This window comes from Poecilia mexicana, unplaced genomic scaffold, assembly GCF_051168715.1.
Source record: "Poecilia mexicana isolate PSO_F unplaced genomic scaffold, ASM5116871v1 scaffold_3, whole genome shotgun sequence".
Lineage (NCBI taxonomy): Eukaryota > Metazoa > Chordata > Actinopteri > Cyprinodontiformes > Poeciliidae > Poecilia > Poecilia mexicana.
The window spans coordinates 13,126,039-13,149,121 of NW_028263372.1; the positions used below are offsets into that span (position 1 = coordinate 13,126,039).

At 39.7% G+C, this 23,083-nt stretch overlaps 2 protein-coding genes across 3 annotated transcripts; one reads left to right on the forward strand and one right to left on the reverse strand.

Annotated features, from left to right (window-relative positions):
- Positions 1–4,543: 4,543 nt before the first annotated feature.
- Positions 4,544–10,137, reverse strand: bloc1s6 (biogenesis of lysosomal organelles complex 1 subunit 6). The gene is made up of 6 exons (XM_014998636.2): positions 9,992–10,137; positions 9,692–9,807; positions 8,600–8,759; positions 6,533–6,620; positions 6,365–6,451; positions 4,544–6,283 (listed from the first exon to the last, which is right to left on the reverse strand). The coding sequence occupies exons 2-6, from the start codon at positions 9,744–9,746 to the stop codon at positions 6,164–6,166; spliced, it is 510 nt and encodes a 169-aa protein (XP_014854122.1). The 5' UTR covers positions 9,747–9,807; positions 9,992–10,137; the 3' UTR covers positions 4,544–6,163.
- Positions 10,138–10,642: 505 nt separating this feature from the next.
- Positions 10,643–21,993, forward strand: slc30a4 (solute carrier family 30 member 4). 2 transcript variants are annotated; one of them, XM_014998635.2, is made up of 8 exons: positions 10,643–10,798; positions 11,117–11,660; positions 14,302–14,448; positions 15,567–15,720; positions 15,891–16,122; positions 18,709–18,814; positions 18,910–19,044; positions 20,909–21,993. In XM_014998635.2, exons 2-8 carry the CDS (start codon positions 11,237–11,239, stop codon positions 21,061–21,063), a joined length of 1,353 nt encoding a protein of 450 aa, XP_014854121.2. In that variant the 5' UTR covers positions 10,643–10,798; positions 11,117–11,236; the 3' UTR covers positions 21,064–21,993. The 2 variants fall into 2 exon arrangements, with proteins under 2 accessions (XP_014854121.2, XP_087860310.1); XM_088004184.1 differs by lacking the exon at positions 10,643–10,798 and adding an exon at positions 10,862–10,966.
- The last annotated feature ends 1,090 nt before the right edge of the window (positions 21,994–23,083 follow it).

Genomic DNA, 23,083 nt, shown 5'->3' on the forward strand with positions numbered 1-23,083 from the left:
TAAAAAAATGTTTCAAAGAAATCAGGTAAGATTTAAAAAAAAGGGGAAACGTGGAACTTCCACAGTCTGGGTTCACTTTATTTCATGGGAACCGACCTAAAAAACATATTTAAAACAAACAAACAAACAAAAAGAGGTAGAGACCTTGGCAGGATGCTGCCTGAATGCCACCCATGGTGGTGGCAGCATCATGCTATGTGGATATCTTCCTGCACTTCTCAAAATCTGTTGCATCACGAGAAGATAGATTTTTATGAAAACATCGAAACAACGGCTCAACACTTCAGCCAGGAAGTTAAACCTTAGGACCTCCAAATGGGCAGTGGCCCATTCCTATGGCCAGTGGCGTAAGAATGGGCCACTGTCCATTTGGAATATAAGACTAGGGGAATATGGCATAAATTCACCAAAAAAAAATTGTATTTAGAGTATGGCAAGTTCTGGACTTTAATGCCCCATTGCAATATTATTATTATTTTTTTTCCATTTAAATGTGTTGCATGTTAAAAACATGAAAAATGTGTCCTATGGTCTTACATTTTGATTTTGGTCTAAATAAAAAACAAAAACACAGTTTTAATGTCTTGTGGTTAATTCACAACTAGTTTTCCAGAGCCTGGCATTGTTTTTACTGCAGAGTTTTTATTCTGGCACCTACCAGAAAAAGCCACGCTTGTTCTCAATTACACAATTGACATTGGAGCCCAAAATGCGTGTCTTTGTTGTTCTTGTTCTTGTTTTCTTTTTGTTTTGTTTTGTGTTTTGCAGGGTGCGGCATGATACTACTTGGTCTAACTTTGGGATGATTATGCCAGGAAATCCACCCCTGGGAAGATGTGCAGCCATATCAAATGTTTTTTTTTTTTTTTTTTCTTTTCTTTTTGAGAAGAATATTTTTAAAATGATGGATTTCAAGTTGTTTGGAAATGCTCCTACAACCCTCCCAAGAATGACGTCAGAAAAAAGTTGCATGTCTGAGTTCATGGCGGCCTTTTCTCAATACCGTTATGTAATCAGCACTGGCGTGCTCCGAATCACCAAGTTTCCAAAACGTCTTGTTTTACAGACGTTTTGGTCTCATTTGCTGATGGTCAGTACAGCAAATTGCTGCTACTTCCTTTATCAATATGGAAGTAGCAAGGTTTAGTTTTTCCCGATCGCAGAAGGTTATTCGGTTATTCCGTAAGTGAGGGAGAAAATATTTTCCTGAATTCAAATGCAAAATTACTGCTTTGGAAAGTTGCTTTGGTTACGTGGTGAACTGTTTAAATAGCTGTTCTGCACCATCTGCTGCGTCACAGAAGCCTAATTACAAACGTCTTCATTGCCACACTACCCACTCATCCTGATCTGAATCTGAACCGTTACATAAGGCACGGCGCAGAAGGGAAAAATCATCTAATTCACCGTCGCTTTGGACAAAAAAACAACACCACAGCGATGTGTTTTCCAGCGCTGCAGGCCAAACCTTTCACTCTGTGACAGACCGTGCTCGACGTCCACCATGCAAACCAAATGGTAAAACCTGGAGAGAATAATAATACCACGCATCTGTGCTTAGTGTGGGCCCCGGGGACCATATCCTGTTGTGGAGGGTCTGGGAGAGGCCTGGAGCTGCCAGTCTCCAGTAGACCACAGCCTCCCACTCCTCACCCATCTGAATCACTGTTTACTCAGACTGGAAGGCTACAGCATCATCTGTTTCTTCTGCTCCGTGTCTCTGTGACTCGCCTGCGGCTTTGCTGAGGGGAGGCTGTGTTTTCCCTGACGGGTAACTTTCTAAAAGTAGAGACAACTCTCCAACCAAACGGTCAGGGACAACACTGGCCTTGCCTCTGAAAACAATGTGTCTGTGAGCTGTCTCTCACCCCCCAAGAAGCTTTAATGCCTCCATCTGCTGGACCAACAGAGTCCATTTTTAATATAATCTGATTAGCTTAACAGAACAGATTCTGTTTGACCATTATTGAGGTATTATTGGGTTGCAACTTGCATCAGTAAGTGCAGAGATGACAGATGCATGAACATCCTGCTTTTGAAACAGCAGTTGCAGGCAAAGGCTTTGCCCATTTCGTCTGGGTCATACAGCATTGTGTAAGTACAAGGGAAAGGTTGTGAAGTTGTTGTTCAGGTGGTTCAGTTACCTAAGTGCGGTGCCAACATGTCACATACTGAGAAAACATTTGGCACAAACTGAAACAAACTGCTTAGGAGTTGAAAGGCGTCTACCAAACAAGGTAAGTAAAACATCCTTCTGTTGCAAAACTACCACTATGAATCTCCTAAGCCTCCAAACATTTACAAAACCGGAGGAGGAGGAAGGTACACACGAGTCAAACAAGGTCACTGAAACATCTTGCTGGCTTTAAATCCAAACTGAGTAAATCTTTTGTCCAGCTGATTGTTTTTATTGTTCTTTTTTTTATATACAAATGTTGCATTATAACAATTCCAAATCACTGTTCTTTTAGTTTATGTTATTTTTTTTTCATTGACTTTTATTTGAAAACTGTAAAGAGTAAAGAAAGTTTGAGGGAGACTCAAAATGTTTCTTTTGGTCTGATTATGAACCTTCTAATTTCGACTGAACCAAAAGTTATCAGAGCAACTCTACTGGTTCTGTGTGGACTGATCCTTCATTCCTATCTAGAGTAAAAGCTCCAGGAGGAAAAATCCGACCTCCGTATCTAGCTCATCCTAGACGACCCCGAGGCATTCCCAGGCCAGAAGTGACCTGACCAAAGACCACAGTGACTTGTTCATGTTAGGGACCACAAGGCACTCTTCTAAAGCCATATCTAGGGTAATGCTGGTGGTCCCGGTGTTTGAACCTCCAGGGACTTCACCGGGTTTAGTGTAAAATATCAATAGGAACCTTCCTTCATAATAATCAAGGACCAGCAGTAAGGGTCAGGGAGGAAATGCCAGAATTTGGTGCAATGCAAGCTGGATGACTGGTGAGGGCTCATCTGGCTTCTGTCATGTTGAAATTGTATCATTTTTGTTATTTAGCCAAATGTTAAGAGTCCAGATTTAATTAACTAAATCCACAAAATGAATAAAATAGTCTAAAAACACATCAGTCCTACTTGTAACATACTCTAGCTAAAGCTAACTTCCACTGATTGTTTTTGTCTCAAAATCTGAGTAACACTGTAATGTTTTAGTTTCATCAACATAAACAAAAGGTTCGTAAAGTTACCCTCAAAACTGTGCTTTGTACTCATTCCTTTTGTCAGTGAGATGCCAAATTGCCCCGACCTCAGAATTCCCCATTAATGTCCACCCTGTGTTACAGTCCAAGACAAACCAAGCGGGGGCAGTTAGAGTCTTGTGGGCCTTGACTCAACTTCCTGCTGTAGTAGCTGAGGTTAAAATTGGAGGTTTATGTGAAATGGAAGTGGGTGTGGCAGACACGGGGTTGGTGTTTAGGACCGAGACTGAGAGGAATGTAACCTACTTTCTCTGTCAACAAACTCCAGTTTTGTGGCTGGTCAGTTTTTACATGTTAAAAAACCATCCAATAAGAAAAAAATAAAGTTAGTTTGATAAAGCGCTACATGTTAAGGGAATACGGTCAGAGGTACGTTTGTGCGTTGCCTGGTCGTGCAAAATTGACTTCCGCTTAACGAGCACGCTTGCTCAATGAGAGGAGCGGTTCTCTGCTGCCATCTAGCGGGCCAAAATCATCATTACAGCTCCTTGTTTATATATATATATATATATATATATATATATATATATATATATATATATATATATATATATATATATATATATATATATATATATATAAAAAAAAAAAAAAAAAACTTCTCAGACACTTCAATATTCCCTGAGACCGGCAAAATTGATATTACCGAAATATTAGGTTCTGGTTGTGTTATGGCAAACACAACCATGGGGGAAACTGCCAAGTTGAACATGTGAATGGAAAATTGACTGCGGCTGTTTGCTAGAAAAAATGCAAACATGTAATAAGGAACACCACAGTCGAAAAGGATGATGAAATAAATTCAGTTCAGTGGACAGCAGCTGGAGTCAGAGATTCAAGAATCATCACAAATGCACATCCAGGAGGACACAGTAAAAAGTGTCTTACCTGGGTGGAGGAGAAAAAAGACCAGACTGTATTTAACACATGTTCTTTTCATATGAAGCATAATTTTCATTCTGCTTACAAGTAAAAGTCTCAGTCTGAAGGAGCTGCTTGAGGTCCAGTGTTGACTTTCCATACAATGTGGTTATTCGGGGTCATCCGCTGGCGTTGGTCCACTAGGTCTATAAACTGCAGAGTTAGTGCAGCCAACTACTTTTCAGTTCTTTGGTCTAAAGTATGCAATATTGTCATTTTCTGCAAACTGAATTTTGGGTTTTCATTACATGCGAGCTTAAAATATATCAATATGTGCTTAATGAAACTATAACATACATTTCTTCTCTCAGAACGAATAACTGAAAAAAGATTTTTGATAATAATTTAATTTCTATTATTGACAAACACCGTAAATTATTCAACAAGCAGAGAAAAATCTCACCAAACCAGTGATTATGTTGCTTTTATTATTAACTCTACAAACCCTAGAATTTCAAATAAAACTAGTGCATAGAAGGGTTTTACAAAAAAGAAAAAAATATTTATATCAAGGAGATTTGCAAGTGACGTTTACAGTTTGGTACATTTTACCATCTATTATCATAGTACACAAGCCTCAGTCAGATTTAGTGCAGAAGAAAAAAAAGATTTACACAACATATCTCTTTTGTAACATTCAACACTAATGGGGCTGACGGCCCACATTACAACGCGTATTATATTAAACGACACATTGTCAAAACACAGCAGATGCAGAAGTTCTCCCAGATTATTATCTGTCAAAGAGTCAGAGGAGGATTCGTTCTGCTTTACAAACATGCGCATCGTCAGAAGTCAAACAGCATTGGATGACGTAGTCCAGGTCTTTGGTTTATGGCGTCCTTGGCTAAATCAGACAGGAACAACCAAACTCAAGGTTCTGCAAGCTTTTTACTATTCCTATTTACTAAGCACCACATTAAGTGTTTTTATTAAGGAAACCATTTTCCAAAGTGCGCCGCAGATTTGAGGAGGTCTGAACTGAACGGAGGACAACTTTTCCAATCGCCTCGGTGAATACCGTTTTATATTTAAACTTTCTGGTCTGTTCAAAACTGCTTCTCCTGCTGGAGAAGAGGTAAAGTCAGAAGGGAGTGTAAATGTTTTCCACAAAATACCATAGAGACTAGGCTTTTTGGTAAATGCAAAAAGGCCAAAACATGAATTCATACTGATAAATGGCTGTAAAAAGTATTAACATAAACCTACCTTTCATTGCGGCGCAATGATGTAGTCTTTTATTTATTTTTTTGGCAAATCCAACCTTTCAGTAATGCACAGATATATTAAGAAATAAAAAACACCATTCTCCTAAATGTTGGCACCCCAAACAAATTTTATAACAGAAATCTCCCTGAGGAATTTCCCTTCTATTTCTTTTTAGGTTTTTCAGAATATGAAGGGACTTTCGCTCAAAAATCCATAAATTTCTCTAAAGAAAAAAAAAGGGGAACATTTAGAGAACAGGCCATTCAAGCAAGGCATACGAGTGTTTATATCGATATGTCATACAACTAAAGCAAATAGATACACGGCTAAATCTGCCCGAACACTCAGAGTGAGTCTAAACGAACTGGAACTGTGACAAACGAGACCGAACAAGGAGGAAGTCGGCGGCAACGCGCTAAAAATTGAAATGACGAGGGAAGTAAAACCAAAAATCTCAAGAGCGCACTTTTAGAGAAGTGCAGCTTAAAGTGGCATGATGTTGTCACCAGGTTACCATGACAACTAGTTAATTTATGTACAGATATAGTGTGCAGATAGTGGAGATACGTTTGGAAATAAAAGCCCCTCCATTGCAAAACTGACTGTAAGCCGGAGATAGAGAGGAGATTTTCTAAGTTCCCCAACAGTTTCTCGCAAGATCTGTATTGAAACGTATTGAAGCCACGCGCCGCCTGTCCGATTACCCAATGAGCACTTTGGAAAATGGTTAAGGGTTTGTGTGATTGGTCGGAGATATGTAGTAAACAGAGTAAGACATGCAAACCCCTTAGAGCGGTTCTTTAAACACCGTCGGGATCTCTACGTTCTTTTAGCCGGCTTGGCGATAAGCTGCCTCTCCCTCTCCAGCTCCCGCTCCCGCTGCTGCTCCTTCTCCAGCAGCTCCTTCTGCTTCTGCTGCTGCAGCTTCAGAGCTCTTTTCTGAAATCCAACAACACCAGTCAGTTACCCAACATCATGCCATTAATGCACTTTTAGATCTCTTTTCGCCGCGACAGGTACCTTCAGTTTAGTTGTCTTCTCATGAAGCATGATCATCTCTTTTCTTATGTTCACCAGCTTGTTCTGGTAAATTTTGGCTTCTGTAAACTGAAGATAGACAGACCGGGTTAGTCCTCCGTTCTGAGAGCGACGCAGACGAGAATATGTTTTTTTGAAGTCTGAACACACCAGCGAGTTGAGGTCCAGCAAGGTGTTGCACTCTCTGAACTTGGTGATTTCTTGATCCAGTGTGTCCAACAGTATCAGCTGATTTTGTCTGGTCGGAAACAGAAAACAAACACAGGTTCGTTTAGAAACGTAGCCTTCAAGGGAGAAGCAAGAGAAGTTTGTCACTAAAGTTGTGTCGGAGGCATAAAAACGTGACCAGATGTGCCACATTTTGATGACTGGATGAGAGCTGGTGAGAGTGTTCAGTAGGGTGAGATTAAAATAGATGTATGCAACGATCAGAAAGTAGTTTGCTGCAACTTCTGTGTCTGCTAAGCAACTTAAAAAGGCCACAAAAAAAAAAAAAAAAAAAGAAATCAGCCGCACTGTGCAGAAATTAGGCTATGACAAAACAAGGACAAGTTCATTGAACCCAAACCATGAGGTTCTTTTAGAGGAAAATGTACCGGTCCGTCGTGGTGGTGAAGAGAGAGCTGAGTCAAAAAGCGAAGCTCTCGATTTACCGGTTGATCTACGTTCCCACCCTCATCTATGGTCATGAGCTTTGGGTCATTACCGAAAGAACGAGATCCCGGATACAAGCGGCCGAAATGGGTTTCCTCCGCAGGGTGGCTGGGCTCTCCCTTTAGAGATAGGGTGAGAAGCTCGGCCATCCGGGAGGGACTCAGAGTAGAGCTGCTGCTCCTCTATGTCGAGAGGAGCCAGTTGAGGTGGCTCGGGCATCTGGTCAGGATGCCTCCTGGACGCCTCCCTGGTGAGGTGTTCCGGGCACGTCCCACCGGGACGAGACCCCGGGGAAGACCCAGGACACACTGGAGGGACTATGTCTCTCAGCTGGCCTGGGAACGCCTTGGGGTTCCCCCGGAAGAGCTGGAGGAAGTGGCTGGGGAGAGGGAAGTCTGGGGCGCCCTTCAGAAGCTGCTGCCCCCGCGACCCGACCCCGGATAAGCGGAAGGCGGAAGAAAATAAATAAATAAATAAATAAATAAATAAATAAATAAATAAATAAATAAATAAATAAATAAATAAATAAATAAATAAATAAATAAATAAATAAATAAATAAATAAATAAATAAATAAATAAATAAATAAATAAATGGATGGATGGATGGATGGATGGATGGATGGATGGATGGATGGATGGATGGATGGATGGATGGATGGATGGATGGATGGATGGATGGATGGATGGATGGATGGATGGATGGATGGATGGATGGATGGATGGATGGATGGATGGATGGATGGATGGATGGATGGATGGATGGATGGATGGATGGATGGATGGATGGATGGGCAAATTGTCAATCAGGACAACTGAATGCTGTGCACATCAAAACACGTTTTGCTTGTTAATTCTGCAGCATTAATATATATATTTTTTAGCTGTTCTTTCACATCTGTTCCCCTTTTGACTCATCAGATTAGCTTCTGTTTGGCTTCAATGTCCAAACAGAAAGTCGTTCAACACATTACTGCAGCGCTTCACTGCTTTAATTATCACTTTGGGTTTTTAATGGTAGTTTTCTCATTTTTTTTACTAGTAACAATGCCATTTTTGCATGTAATCTGATCCATACTTTCTCATTTCATCTGCGTGGACAGACCAGGTGAAATGAGACCGTCAGTCCATCTTACACCTGTTCAATTCGATTTCCTTCCAGGAATAAAAGCAGCAGAATCTTGCTGAGTCAGGAAAATTGATTGTTTTTGCTCCTGATTTTGCTCACTTGCTTGCAATTTCTATTTAAAACAGACTGGATGACCTCAAATGTATTGATGTATGAAGAAGCGACTACTGTGTCATGTGACAGGAAAAAGTTACAAAGCCAAAGACACAGTTATTTCTTTTTTGTTGTTGTTTTGGACAGCTTCAATCCCTGAATAAATGAAGTCGGAATTTGAAAAGCGTTGTTTTTAATTTACTCGGTTTATCTTTGCCCGTTAGCTAAAAATGTTGGATGATTCAAACAAAACAAAACTAAAACTGCGAGGCGGCAAATACTTTTTCTCCGCACTACGAACAGGAGCGCATGCATCAAAACACAGAAAACGCAGAGACGTACGTGAGCTCCTGCAGGGCTCGTTTAGAGTTCTGTAGGTCTGGCAGGTAGTGGGAGAGGAAACCCTCGGTGAGTTTGTCCACTGCTCTCTGATTCACGCAGACGTTCTCTGCAGGCGTGGAGCTCTGCAGATCCGCTGGCGGCTGCTGCGTTGCCTGGAGATCTGACAAGCAAGTTCAAAGAGCTCAAACAACATAAAGATGTATTACTCACACGTTATTATTGTGTTTTAGGCGGTAATAAAAGCACTGGCATTCTTACAACCTGAAAGGCAACCTTTTACTTATATTTTGTTTTAACATGAGAATTTAACACATTTTTCATGAAATTAAATATTAGGCTATGCAGTTGATGCTAAAGCAATTTTTAATCATTTATTTAGAGTTCTTCTTTTGGAGAAAAAAAAGTTCCAATAAGATTCTTTCTCCAATATCCACCACAATTAAAAAGTGTTCTACATGAGCGGCATGTCTGTGACACAACAAGAGAGATGAATGCTACCAATTCACAAGTATTCTGAACGTGTGATCTGTTAAAGTTGTATTTGTCTGTTCTTTATCAGAAAGTGGAGAGGTGTTTTATTATCTGCAGCATCATGCATAAAATATTCCTGCATCACTTCCATATTTATAACCACGAACTCTATGACTTTGTTGTGACAGACCAACACAAAGTGGTGTATAACTAAAACGGAAGGAAAGGATACATAGCTTTCTATATTTTTTGACAAATGCACAACTGAAAAGCATTATTATTGTTATTGTTATTATTATTGAGAATTCTTTGTCGGACGCTGAAATACAGAGAACTCAAATCTGAGGAGGGATTTGGGCAACAGAGGCATTAGTTTGCTCCTAAGCAGTTCTCTTGTAGTTCTAATCTTCCTGGGAATGTAGCTCAGTGCTTGCTTTAAACAAACTAAACACATGGCAACCTGAAAAAAGAATACCTGCCGTCTTCCTGAAGCTTTCCTCTCTACTCGTGCAAGCAAACTGCTTTGTGCTTTTAAATAAAGCTGCGATTGTGTATCACTGTGTAGAGGCACGCAGGCTTGGACAATGAACAGCGACAGATTGTGCAGAGACATGTTTTCACCTGGAAGTTCACTCTGGGACGAAGGTCCTTCATCTTCCATCCCCTCTACCTCCATCTGGAGCTACTCGGTTGACCCAGTCTGTTTGGCGTCGAGCGGTCGGATCCAACACCTTTATCTGATGGAAATAACAAGTTAAACGCCTGCATTGCATGTGAGTCACAAAGAAATGCAGTGTCTCCTGACTGTGCAGAGGAAGAGCAGCTAGCTCATTGAGCTTCTTTACATGGTAGGAACACGACAATTCTTGGTTATCACCTAACCAGAGGCTTCACTGAAAACTATCTTAGCTAGCGAGTTACCTGTTTAGTTTAGGCTGAACAGCAGCTGTCGGTTCGGTTGGATTGTGTGTTAGGCACTCAGAAAAAAGATAAACCCGGATATTTTCGATTTGTTGTTAGCATGAGACAACATCATGTGACATTTGCGTCATCACGTGATCACGTTCCGAAGGTGCCAATGCGACGGATCCGGCTCACTTTGCCGACTCGTTTTCAGGAACGATTGGAACCGACTCAGGTGATGGGTCTTTCCTTTCTAACTCCTTTTTTTCTACTGAAAAGGTATAGCTAGTTTTGTATTTATTGCCTAAAATCAATGACACACAAAAAAATCCCTGCACTACAAAACATGTTCAAAATACCTAAGGAATCTTATTTGTGAATAATAATAATAATAATAATAATAATAATAATAATAATAATAATAATAATAATAGATGTAGTTTATCTATGCAATATGCAAGCAAGTTTGGCCTATATTGTTGCGGAAGTTGGAGAACTCTGAGCATCAGATTTGAAGTGTAAAAACAGTTTCAGTGGTTGAAAAGACTATAAACGCCCTATGTTATAATTTTAAAAAAGCACAATCGTGATGAAACTAACATTTAGTGGGGAATTCCTCTCAGCACAATTCTTTTCGGTGAACTTAGCCAATTGATATGGATCCCAGAAAAGAGCCGGAAATCCCATGACTATGATCTACCGAACAGAAGCAAAGTTCCCTGTGTTTCATTGCGGAGCTAAGGTGGTGCCAGGGCTGTGGCGTTGTTTACTCAACTACTATCATGACAGCGGAATAAGTTGGTCCCGCTGAAAACTCTTTTATCAGTAAGTCTTTCTCGAGTGTTTGTTAACAAACTGTCACATTACAAGAGCTGCCCTTCAGTCTGAAAGTGAAAGGAAAGCTAACATCTGCTTGCTAGCTTGTTACTGTTTGCCTTGTGCTGCTTTTATGAGGGCAGGTGAACTTTCTCTGCTCACGTGAAGGCGTTAAAGGTACAAAGAAGTTTTTTAAAAAAAAAGTTTTTTATTGAAGTTTAGTAAACAGCGACTGCCTTTTTTTTTGTTTGTTTGTTTGAACTACTCAGTTGTACAAACGTGAAACGCCTATCTGTCTGTGTTTGACATCACTTTCCTTTTTGACAGGTCAGAATCGAAATGCAGCTTTACCATCGCGCTCCATTATAAAGATGTTAATGATTGCCCAAGAGGTCGGGGACTTAAAAACAGAGATATCGACACACTGAGCTCCGGTAATCACTTAACATGTCAGGAGGTAAGCTCTTCGGTAAGGTGCGGTCCGCCTTCAGGAGGGACCGCACCGACTGGAACCTGAGCGACTCGGCTCCCTTTGACTTCTCCGACGAGCTGGGGGAGGATGACGAGGCCCCCAAGTTCAACAAGCTGAAGGTGGTCGTCTCCGGAGAGATGTCCGACTACTCGGCCGGGGCTTCGTCCAACGGGGTGGCGGTGAGCACCGTGGTGGTCCCGCCTGGAGCTGGAGGAGATGAAGATGATGATGATGACTCCCTGCTGGACTCCTCGTCCACTCCGGGCAGCCCTGGTTTGAACATGGACCCATGTGACAACTGCAACAAGAAGAGGGAGAGGATCAGGCACAGGAGGGTGATGAAGAGGCTCATCATTGCAGCTATACTGTACTTCCTGTTCATGACGGGGGAAGTTATAGGTAAGAACCACAATGGAAACGAGGCTTTCAGTGTAAATGACAAAAATATTCAAACATTATAATTGTCTTTTTTTTTTCTTTTTATACTTTAACAGATTTCTATTTGCATGTTTAGCCACCTCCTTTTTCTATGCAAATCCTTCGAGTTTATCTCTGTAACTAAACAAACTCTAGATATGAAAATGCACCCAGTTGAAAGTGAACTGCCTTAAGAGTAGCAGCTGGCCCCACTGTGGGGATGAATCACATTCACCAGTGCTGCCCCAAGCCCTCCCCCTCCCACTCATCCCTTAGTAGTTAAAATATCCCACTGTGAAATGAGACACTCCCTCATGAAGCAGATGCATCATCTATTCTCACTGTTTCCAATTATATAGAAATAATATGACTTAATATGCCTGGACGTGTCATGTAAGCAGTCATCAACCCCTCAGCCGGCATCAAAAATATTATACCAAATGGAAGGTAGTGGAAATACATGGACGTTTATGCACTTGTATCATTGACAGTACGCCAAAGGTTCATTTATGTGTGAGCTGTACATCATGATATGATGTTATCCCCTCATCAAAACACGCCTGGAATGTTGCCTTGATTCTTTCAGGCATGTTTGGTCGCCATGGAGATTAAAGGATTTCTCATTCAACTTTGCAATACGCCTGGGTGGGCCTAGCACCGCCTTCTTTGAGCTGCAGTTTTCAAGCTTCTGAGCCTCCACCTTGCAGAGCACTCAGCTCCTTCAGACTAGCCAGTAGCAATTAGCAAACACCTGGTGATGAAGCTGAGCTCATTAGATGAGCTCATCTAATGCACTGGTAGAAAAGTTTTTAAAAGGACTAATAGAGGAGCCATGCTGTGATGGCTTCCTGAAGGCAGAGTTTCAGAAAGAGCAGGAGTTAAAAAGTACAAATTTTTTTAAAGTCTGAAATTCACATCGTTATTTGCTTGTGCTATAAAATGGCACTATGTGCCTGGAAAACACCTTTAAATAATTGTGCCAAAGTAGAAGAGTTTTTCATACATGCTGGAAATATTGTGACTTCAAAGTCCGTCAAGTTCATTTAATTTTTAACACTCAGTACTTCATTTTATTTTTGCCTAATGCTCCAGTATACAAGAAGAAGCTAGATATTTCAGTAGGTTTGCTCTTGCAATGATACTTTTTAAAGAGAGAAATAACGCTGTTATTCTTCCTATTTAGTTATTTATTTAGTTATTTATTTATTTATTTTTGACTTCCTGGGAACTGGGTACGATTGCACAAGCTTTTAGTTGTAGCAGGAAAATGTTTGAAATGGAAAACGTTTGACTCTAGTGCGTTTTCTAACACCTGAATAATAACCAATCCAAAAGAATTATACTGGAACCCTTCAATATTCACATCATGCTGGTTTCTGTGCTAAAAGAAATTAGAAATTATTACTTTGTGTCCAAGTGTGCCCTTAAAAAGTTTTAAATATCTAAAGAGTCCCTCATATTTTCCCCCCTACTTATAACCCACAGGGCTAAGGGCAGAGATGAGATGCAGCAATAAGAGAACAACATGGAAGGATTAATCTCTGTAACATTTATCCTTTTCTTCTTGCTCTCTGCTGAAATAATTTGTGTCAATCTGTTATGCAGTATTTATGACGGGGCTGCCTGGAGTTACTGGAGTTTTTTTTTTTTTTTATTGCTGTCGGTCAAACAGTGATTTATTCCTGGATAACAAAACCCAGTGAACCACTTACTGGATAAATCTCCCGTCAGCAACCTTTGAAATTAATCTAGTGTTTGTTTACTTTTTCAGCAACTAATAATCTAGCTGGGAAAGCCGCCTTCAGTATCTTCATCAAACATTAACCTTTATGAAAGACGAGCATACAGCTGTCTCATGCTGGAGTTTGAACTTTAATTTGTTGTTTAAATCAGATGTGAAATTGTCTCACCATGCAGTAGCGACAGTCTCGTTTTAGTGTGTATTTGACGGGTTCCCGGCTTCCCATGCAGGAACTCCCTCCCTGTCCTTCCTCCATTTCCATGCTTCCTTCAATTTTCCTTTTGTCCTGTTAGCTGTCCTTTGTTACTTTCCTTTCTGTCCTCAGCACCTCAGTCCTAACCCCTTAGGACCTCGTTTCCTTTCTTCCTCATCTCCTTTTTTCTGTCCTTCTTTGCTCTTTCTTCCTTCTTCTTGACCTTACTTCTTTTGTCCATTCCCCCTCTCGTTCTTTATTTTTTCTCTCCTTTTTATTGTGTCTTGCCTCTGTGTCCGTTCTCTCTTCTGTCTGTCCTCAATTTTCTTCCTTCCTGTCTTTTTTTTTTCCTGTCTTTCTCTGTGTAAATCCTTTCTTTTATCCCCTACTGGCCATCACTTTCTTATTATCCTCCGGTGCTTCTTACTGAATTCAACCCAACTAGCATTTAACAGTATCTCAAATGTTTCTCATTTGTTAGATTGAATCTTTTCAGCATTATTTTATTATTTTTTGCCCTATTTTCACTGTGAAAACCTTTAAAATAATTCCCATTATATTGAACAGGAACAAATCTCAGTTAGTTAGGATTTCCAAGTTTCAAGTTAGCATTTGCAAATGATTTTTATACAGCCAGTCGTAAACATTTTTCACTGTAATTGCTCTCATTTTCCTCCATCTTTTTCCAGGTGGTTATGTGTCGAACAGTTTAGCAATAATGACTGATGCCGTGCACATGCTAGCAGATGTGGTTGGTATCTTGTTTTCTCTGCTGGCCCTGTGGCTCTCCAACAAGCCGCCCACCAAGAGATTCACCTTTGGACTACATCGCCTTGGTGAGTTGCAGAGGCAGCTAAGCTGCTCTACTTTTTTTTTTTTTTCTCTGTCACTTTCCTTTTGCAGCTGCTCCAACTGTGGCATTTCATGTTGCTTTTCCTGCTGATTAATCATTTGGAGAAGTGTATTTTCAGCTGTGCTGAAAGCAGATAAGAATCCTATCTCTTTTATTGCATCTATAACAATGGAGGCCGACATGCTGGCTGAATGACTGGGGCTGTATAAACACTATAAAGACTTGTGTTAATGTCGGGAAAATAGTAATGAAAATTAATTTCTCACATGAACTCATAGTCACATCCTCCTAATTTCAGCAGTAAAATAAATTCTTAAAGGCACAAAAGCATTTTAAAATAATAGAAAACGCTTCAAAAACTTCTTTGAAAGAGTTGACTTTATCCTTTATGCCTTTGTCGGCACAGTCGGTACGATTTAAACAAAACAGGAAAATGAAACCACAGCCTTGACACCGCAGCTACAAATGAAGAAGCTGCTGAAGACGAAAGAGTTCAACTTGATTTTCTGTCTGCTTCTCATTAAACTGGATCTTAATTTATTACATCGCTTCCTCATTTTAAACTCGGTTCTCACTGAAGAAAAAAATTTAAAAAGTCATAAGACGCTTATTGTTTTTGCATCAGATATATCTTTTTAATGTTTCAGTAATTTCAAACGAGATTATTTCTTTAGACGTATTGTAAAGGTGATTTTTTTATAAATGTTTTTCGCGTTACTCCGTTATGATTAAGTTCTTCTTTTTTTGTGGCACAACAGCAGTTTTCTGTTTAATTTCCTTGAAGTAAAAAAATAAAAATGATGAGAAATGTGAGAAATATGGAAAAATTAATTAAAAAATGTATATATTTTTATAAAATTATTATTAAACACACAAATTAAGCTGGATGGTACAGTTGCAGATCAAAAGCCATTGTGTGAGATTGAGTTTCGAGAGAAAGTTGAAAAGTTGCAACTGGATTTCTGCTTTTTTTTTTTTTTTTTTACCTGTTACTGTAACATTGTTCAAAGAGAAGTGTACTATGGTTAAGTCAGACTTTTTTTTTCCCCATTCATCTTTTTTCCCCTTCAGCTGATGTCTGATTGTGTGTGTTTGTTGTAGAGGTGGTGTCGGCGGTCCTCAGTGTGCTGCTCATCTACATCCTGACGGGCGTCCTGCTGTACGAGGCCGTCTTGAGGACCGTGCATCAGGACTTTGACATAGACGGGGATATCATGCTCATCACTGCAGCTGTAGGGGTGGCGGTTAATCTTATGTAAGCATGGCCATTTTTACATTTTTAGAAAAAATGTGTAAGTTCAGTCCAAAGTGCTGCTGCCTTTACTGCCACGGACCCCAGGTGTTGATCTCTGAGTTAATGTTTACCTGAAGTCTACAGGATTGACTGCGCCGCTTTAGTGATTTAATGTCTCTTTGTCTTTCCAGAATGGGTTTTCTGTTAAACCAAGGCGGCCACCTCCACTCTCACGGTCATGGTCACAGTCACGGTCACGGTCATTCCCACGGCCCGGCTGCCCCATCTGGTTCACACTCAGCCGGGTCGGGTCAGCAGAGGCCCACCGGCAGCCTCGCCGTTAGAGCGGCCTTCATCCACGCTTTGGGAGATCTCCTCCAGAGCGTCGGCGTGCTCATAGCTGCTTACGTCGTCCGCTTCAAGGTGAAATCACCGGTTCCGATATTCCTCCCAAAGTTCGGATAATGTCAAATCTTTTGCAGATTATTTTCACTTCTTCTCTTATAGCAAAGTTAACAGCTTTTCCAACAGCAGTGCACACACAGAAATTAGCCTGTTTCCAACATTATGGTGCAATCCATCATTCATGAAGTAACGGCGTGTTGCCCTAGTTTGTAGCCTCTCTGTTAATCCATCTGTCCTTGTTTACATATTGCTCAAACAGCATTCAAGCAGCGATGTGGCTGATAAATCCAAACAAGTCATAACATGCCTGCATGCATCTTCCTGCTTTTATTGTCAGCTAAAACTGGTTTTAGTGCATTAGTTTATTTAAGCATGATTCATGCACAGAGCTAAAAAAAAATGTTTTGAAAAACAAAAGCACATTCTTTCTTATTATTTCTCATGTGCAAACTCATCTTTTACCAATGCAAAATTTAGTTTCCCACAAAACAGGAATGCTATAGAAGACCAATAGAAAATTTTAACACAGGAATGCGATGTTAGAGGCTGCAGAATCAGCAGACGGTCACTGATGCTCTCCTCCAGGAGAAGACCGTGCAAGAACTAGCAGAGATTGTGGCTTTATAGTGCTGGGATGTCATTTAAAAAAAGTATCAAGTATTTGAAGGCTTTGTTAGGGATTAGGATAGTTAGGAAGGATTGTGATTCACCTGGAGGTTTGACCCAACATGTCAACAATTTGTTCCTTGATTCAGTTGAAACTTTACTTAGAATTAGAAACCAAAAATAATTCTTCAAAACATTTTTGTATCTGATTATTAACTCCAATACTGACCATTTTAATCAATATTTGTGCACCGGTGGGTTTTTTTTTTAAATTTCTCTCAGATAAAGGATCAACGACGAAAATTTGCTCGTTTTTCCTAAAAAAAAATATAACATCTTTTATGCCCATTGAAAAAACCTACACAATTATGTCCTTATAGAAATAGAATTTTTTTTTAACATTCAATTTTGAATATTTTTCAAGGAGTGATCTATTTAATTGAACTGGAAACACCTATTCTGTTCTGGGTCAGATTGACCCGCTGATTAAAAATCGAGACCAACGAGTCATGAAGATTTGTATTGAAAGTAAACTTTATTCAACCACTGTTTTTGAACCAGAAATGAACTAAACAACAAAATAAGATGTCAGGAACATAAACAACAACAGCGCACGTCTGTTTGTGAATATCCACAGCCCACAAATAATGTCACCGTGTTGTGATAGTAAACACCATGCAATGAATAAAATCAGAAATAGCACAGAAATGAATAGATTTAGTTGCGTCATCTCCATGGCACACGAGGGACATGTCGTCACCGAGCGCTTTGTGCAAATGAGCGTTACACATTTCACACAACTCGCGCTCGTTCTAACATCATCAGATGGCAAACCTAAAGAAGAATAAAATGGTTACGATTATTTGATGCTAATGTGTAAAACATTTTATATGTAGATTAAAAAGAAGTTTCATGCATAAAAAAATACTTTCAGCTATTTAAAAAAAATGTTTGTACTTTAAAATGGGTCAATTTGACCCGTAACTTAACATGAGGGTTGAAAAACAAAACAGAGATCTGTGGTGTTTTATACAATCATATTAAATTGTTTATAGAGTCATATTTAATTATGACTCTATAAAACACAGTCCAATAAAACTGCTGTCATTACAAATGACTAAGGCTGAGTAACAAATGTTTCTCGGAACATTAATGATAAAACACTCATTCAAGTCACAGGAGGCCTTTGCCCTTTTCTTGCTCAGATCTACATAATAGATAAAATAATTTAATATTTCTATTTGATAGAAATAATAATTTGATTATTGATGTCATGTTTTAAACTCAAGCAGTAAAAACTTTGTTCTGAATTAAAACATCTTTAAAACGTGTCTCTGTTTCTGAAAAACAAAATATTCTGTTTGACCGTCAGCCTAGGGATTTCTTTGTGTTGAACCCTTAATACATTTGGATTTGACATTCATAGTAAATAAATAAATATAAAGTTTCTATAATGTCTTCTACCAGGTTTTTTTATTACAGAAAAGTTTACATCTGTTTACCATGAACACAGATTTTCACACCGAGTAAAGGTTTCTTGAATAATCAGTATGAAGCCTGTTGTATTACTGGCAAGCTAAGTCCAAGAGTTTTATGGCACTTGTCAAAAAACATGTAACACATTTAGCTTTGAAGTTTTTAGATAACTTTATGGTAATTTTTGTAGGTCTTGAAGTTAAACCATAGCAGTCCTAAAAACCCTCTTAAAGTCCTAAATGCCAGTCATACTTGCAGAAATGTCTCAGAAAATTGAGTGAATTTCATTTGCTATTCGCCATAATCATCAAAATGAACAGGGATATATCCCCAACCCCCCTAATAAAGATATCAGCACTACAACTGTATCACTGTATGTTAAGGAAGTTTTTCTTAAATTAATAAATTACTTAAATTCAGTTTTTGATGACATTCTTGCTGAGCTTTACCTGCATGTAAACATTGCTAACAGTGAGTTGCAAAACGACTGATTTTACTCTACGCAAATGTCTGACTTCACAGCCGGAGCTGAAGCTGGCCGACCCCATCTGCACCTACATTTTCTCAGTTCTGGTCCTCTTCACCACAGTCCGCATCATTCGAGACACGATAGTCATAGTCCTGGAAGGTGAGTCCAGGTTCATTTTCCCCGAGCTTACTTTGGTTAGCTTTTATGAATCTGTTACAGCGGGCAGCTCTGGTGATCTTTTTCCCACCCTGCAGGTGTTCCCAGACATTTGGACACCCAGCGAATCAAAGAGGACCTCCTGAAGCTGGAGGACGTCCAGTCTGTCGACGAGCTGAATGTCTGGGCTCTGACGGCTGACAAGACCGCAGCGATGGTGCACTTGCAGCTCAGTGAGTATCTACAATAAAGACGGGATGAAATGGACAGATTTCAGGCAATTTAGCTCCAGTTTAACTTTTCAACATGAAAGATAAAGTCCTTTTGTTTAAATTGAAACCGTAATGGAAAGATCTTCTCAGATATCTGAATATAATCAGAATCTGATGCAAGTTTATCTACATTGTTCCTTGATGTAGATTGGTTGCTGATTTGGCAGTAGATGAAGTGTCAGTGTCCTGAAAGGACAGAAGGCTTTGTGTAAAGTTGCCATGTGTCAGTGTGGCCTCTGGAGTTTGTTCTTATCTTTGACCTTTGGTTTAACAATTATGTCCATTTTGATTTTTACAGCAGGAATGGTGCTTAGTGTGCTGATACATGCTGTAACACTTTAGAAAACTTCAGCTGTTAACAGACCATCTGATGTTCCTTATTTCATCACATTAAAAAAGTCCCTCCACCGTCTCATCCAACAACGAGCAGGTTCATGGGTGAAGGACACACACTCTGCAACACTTAAAGCGCTTTACAATTTGCATCTGAATGTATTTTAGTTGAACACGTCAACGTTTTCCATTAGCTGCAGATTGGACAGCAGAGGGCGCTGTTCCTTCATCTGCACCAACCGCGCTGCAACTCACTGGCTGCCTTAGTCATGATTTTGTTTCTATTGACAAAACTTGACTGGTTTGACCAGTAATGGTGTGAAAACTTTTACTGTGCGCAGCTACAAGTGCACATGTATGTGTATGCAGTGGATATTAAAGCATACACAAAGTGGTGAAGAAAATATTTGAAGCATTAATGGCTTTGGCATATTTAGAGTAAATGAGTTGGCTGTACCAAAGCCAATCCTGTACGGCTGTGGACTGATTATTGGTCAGTTCCACTCTGGTTAAGATGTACAGTTTTGTGAATATATATTCCCAACCCCTCTTATAAATATGTTTGATGCTCTATTATATTCTCAAATTTTTAAGTGTGACAACAATTTGAAAACACAATAAACCTGCTATTAGGAAACTTTTTCATGATACTGTATGAAAGGAAATTCATTTGGATTCACAACATTTCATACGTCTGGATTTGTCTGTGTTCACCATGTTCTCGGTTTAAGTGGAAGCTGTTTTTGACTTGGAAACACTCAGGTCTTTGTACATGAGGTATTTGGGAACAAAACCATTCATAATCCTCTAGTCTTGCTTTGGTATTTAGCAGATCCTGATTCAACTTTAAAGTAATTTAGTTTTCCACTATTATCCTTTTAAAAAGAGGCGTTAGATGCTCCATTTCTCCCACTGTGCAGCAGAACGTTTTTAGAGCCCTGTCTTGCACACTCAAGTAGACGTCAGGAGTGGAAATGATTATTGTCGTACAGGGGCCACATTCTGGATCGACCAGAATGAAACTTTTAACAAGAACAGGCTTTTCTTTTGTTCCAGCTTATCTTTCTGTGCAACATTATTCTACAACAATTGAATCATCAGAATACCTCCAGCGGTAACAGTTGTTTTTGTTGCGAATGTTTTCTGTGGATTCAGCTATTGTTAGATATGTTGTTTAGGAGAGAAATTTTTTATATGTTAAAACAAACTGGCATGACTATTCTTGTCATTTGGTCTGGATGAGCTAAAAATAAAGTGAGGGAATGAGTCTGTGTGAGACTCCTTATACTCTGTTCTCAACAATGAAACTATAATTAGCTTGGAACGCAAAGTTGACTTATCTAACCTCTTGGTCTCAAGATTTTCACTTCACATGGTAATCTAGCATGAGATGTTTTACACTGCAGAAGACTTGCTATTTTGAAATCACGTTCTCGAAACATAAAATCCACGGCTGAGCCAGCTGTGATCATGTACCCCCCTGTGTTCACAGCTCCCTCTAGTGCCAACAACTGGGAAGACGTCCAGGCCAAGGCGCGCCACCTGCTGCTCCACACCTACAGCCTCACCAGATGCACGGTGCAGGTCCAGACTCACAGACAGAGGACAGTACGTAGCTGTGCGCAGTGTCAGCAGCCCAGCGTCTGAGAGTCTCTGTTTCATTGACATGCGCGGTCCGTTCCAGCGGAGGCAGGGATGTCTCGGCGCTGATCGGTGCCTTTGCAAGTATAGAGACATGGATGGGGAAAAACGGCGGTGCCTAAGCACAGCCAGTGGAACGACAACAGACGCACATTTCTAATTGGAGGAGAACTGCAGCCTCTTGGGGACCTAATGCCCTGTGCTTGCATCGCTCTCATTGGGTGGAAAATGATCTCTTATGCTGAGAATAATCTGAAAACTTGACCTTAATTCACCATTAAAGCCTACTGCAACGGGTGATTTTTTTTTTCATTTGTATTAAAGAATTTTGCTTTGTTTCAAATTATGTTTGGTTATTAAAAAGGTATTACTTTATTGTAATGTGTTCAAGCTGGATGCTATGATCTCAATGTAATAGAGTGGAAATCAGCAGTTTTGGTTTGATTTTGTAGCTGGCCTCAGTGCATGCAAGCTAAACCTTTTCATGGGTTACGAGACTCACTTTTTTATCATTTCTATTTTGTCAACATTACACCTCGTCAAATGTGTTCACCTGAAGTCTGTTACCAGGCAGATTTCTGTCTCTGTAAAGAAAATCAATGGTGAATATTTCAAATATTCCAAAAGTAACATCATGGTTGCTTCACTTGCATAATGTAATAATTTACTGACTATACTACTTTAAGAAACAGAGTGTTAATGATCAATAAGACTGATGATATCATTGACAGACAGCGTGAGGATATAATTATAAAGCTATGCAGATCAGTTTTAGTGCTCAGAGCACAAGGGATGACTTGAGCTGGATTTGCTATTTATGGTGTTTTCTGAAAGGTTGAGAGAATGTAAGGGGGGATGTCTAAATCTCCACTTCCCCCCAAAAAATAGTATTAAAAACTGGACCACAGTTTTGGCATAATAAAGTTTTCAGTTGTGTTTGTTGTACTGTGTTTTCTTATCATAAAGTATAAAGTGTTTCAGAATGTCAAATATATCAGAATCGGCTTCTTTGCTCAGGTTTGTGCACTCAAGCAAGTTGACTCTACACACAGTTAGCATACACACATCTGACTACCAGGAAAAAAAAATATTGTCCAATCACCATTTTTTTTTAAATCCCACATTCTTTGTAAGGTAATAAAAGGTTTTATGCACTTACTTTGTCTCTTCCCATAAAATGTGTTATTACTGATGAACGCCATTTTTATGAATTAGAAAAAGGTACGTACAAAAGTCCCACCCCTTCACATGTGGTATCATTGAAAAGCCCTAAATGTCCTCTCTAGATACCAAAAGGAATTAATTCAGTAGAATGCAGGGGGTGGGAGATATTCAAGTTTACACATGTCCTCTACAGAGGACAAAAATGAACTACTGGTAGTCAGGAGGTTATTTATATACAGAGAGAAAGAGGACACAAAAAATTCAAAATGAAATGATCTATATCCATCACTGACAGCCCGTTTATGCAAACGGTGTTGTGTGGCTGAAGTGTGAACAGATGGTGTCCTGTATGTGTGGGGTCTGCAGAGATGACGTCCAAGCCTGAGAATGGCCAGACCTGTAGGAATAATAAATTACTTGTATAGAACCTGTTTGAAACATTGACTACTCCTTCAGCATGTCGCATAAGAACCAAGAATAATGCTGACAGTACTGCAGCCCTGACTTTCCTCAGCTGAGGTCAGAATTCATAATTCAACAACAAAGAGAATGCAGAAAACAAGTTAAATGTGAAACCCACCTATCTAACGCTTCCTAAGAAAAAAAAAGGTGTTGATCTGTAAGACTTTCAGGGAAATAGTAGACAATGAGAAATCTGCAATCTGCCTCTAGACAGCTCAAACAAAAAGAAAGCAAGATTTTAATGTAAGTCTGATGTAAGTCTGGACCTAATCTCACTGAGTCAATGACATTAAACCATTTCTCCTTGAAATCCTCCCATGTGGTTGTCCGTCCATTCATCCATCCATCCCTCTGCTTATTCGGGGTCGGGTCGCGGGGGTAGCAGCCTAAGTAGGGAAGC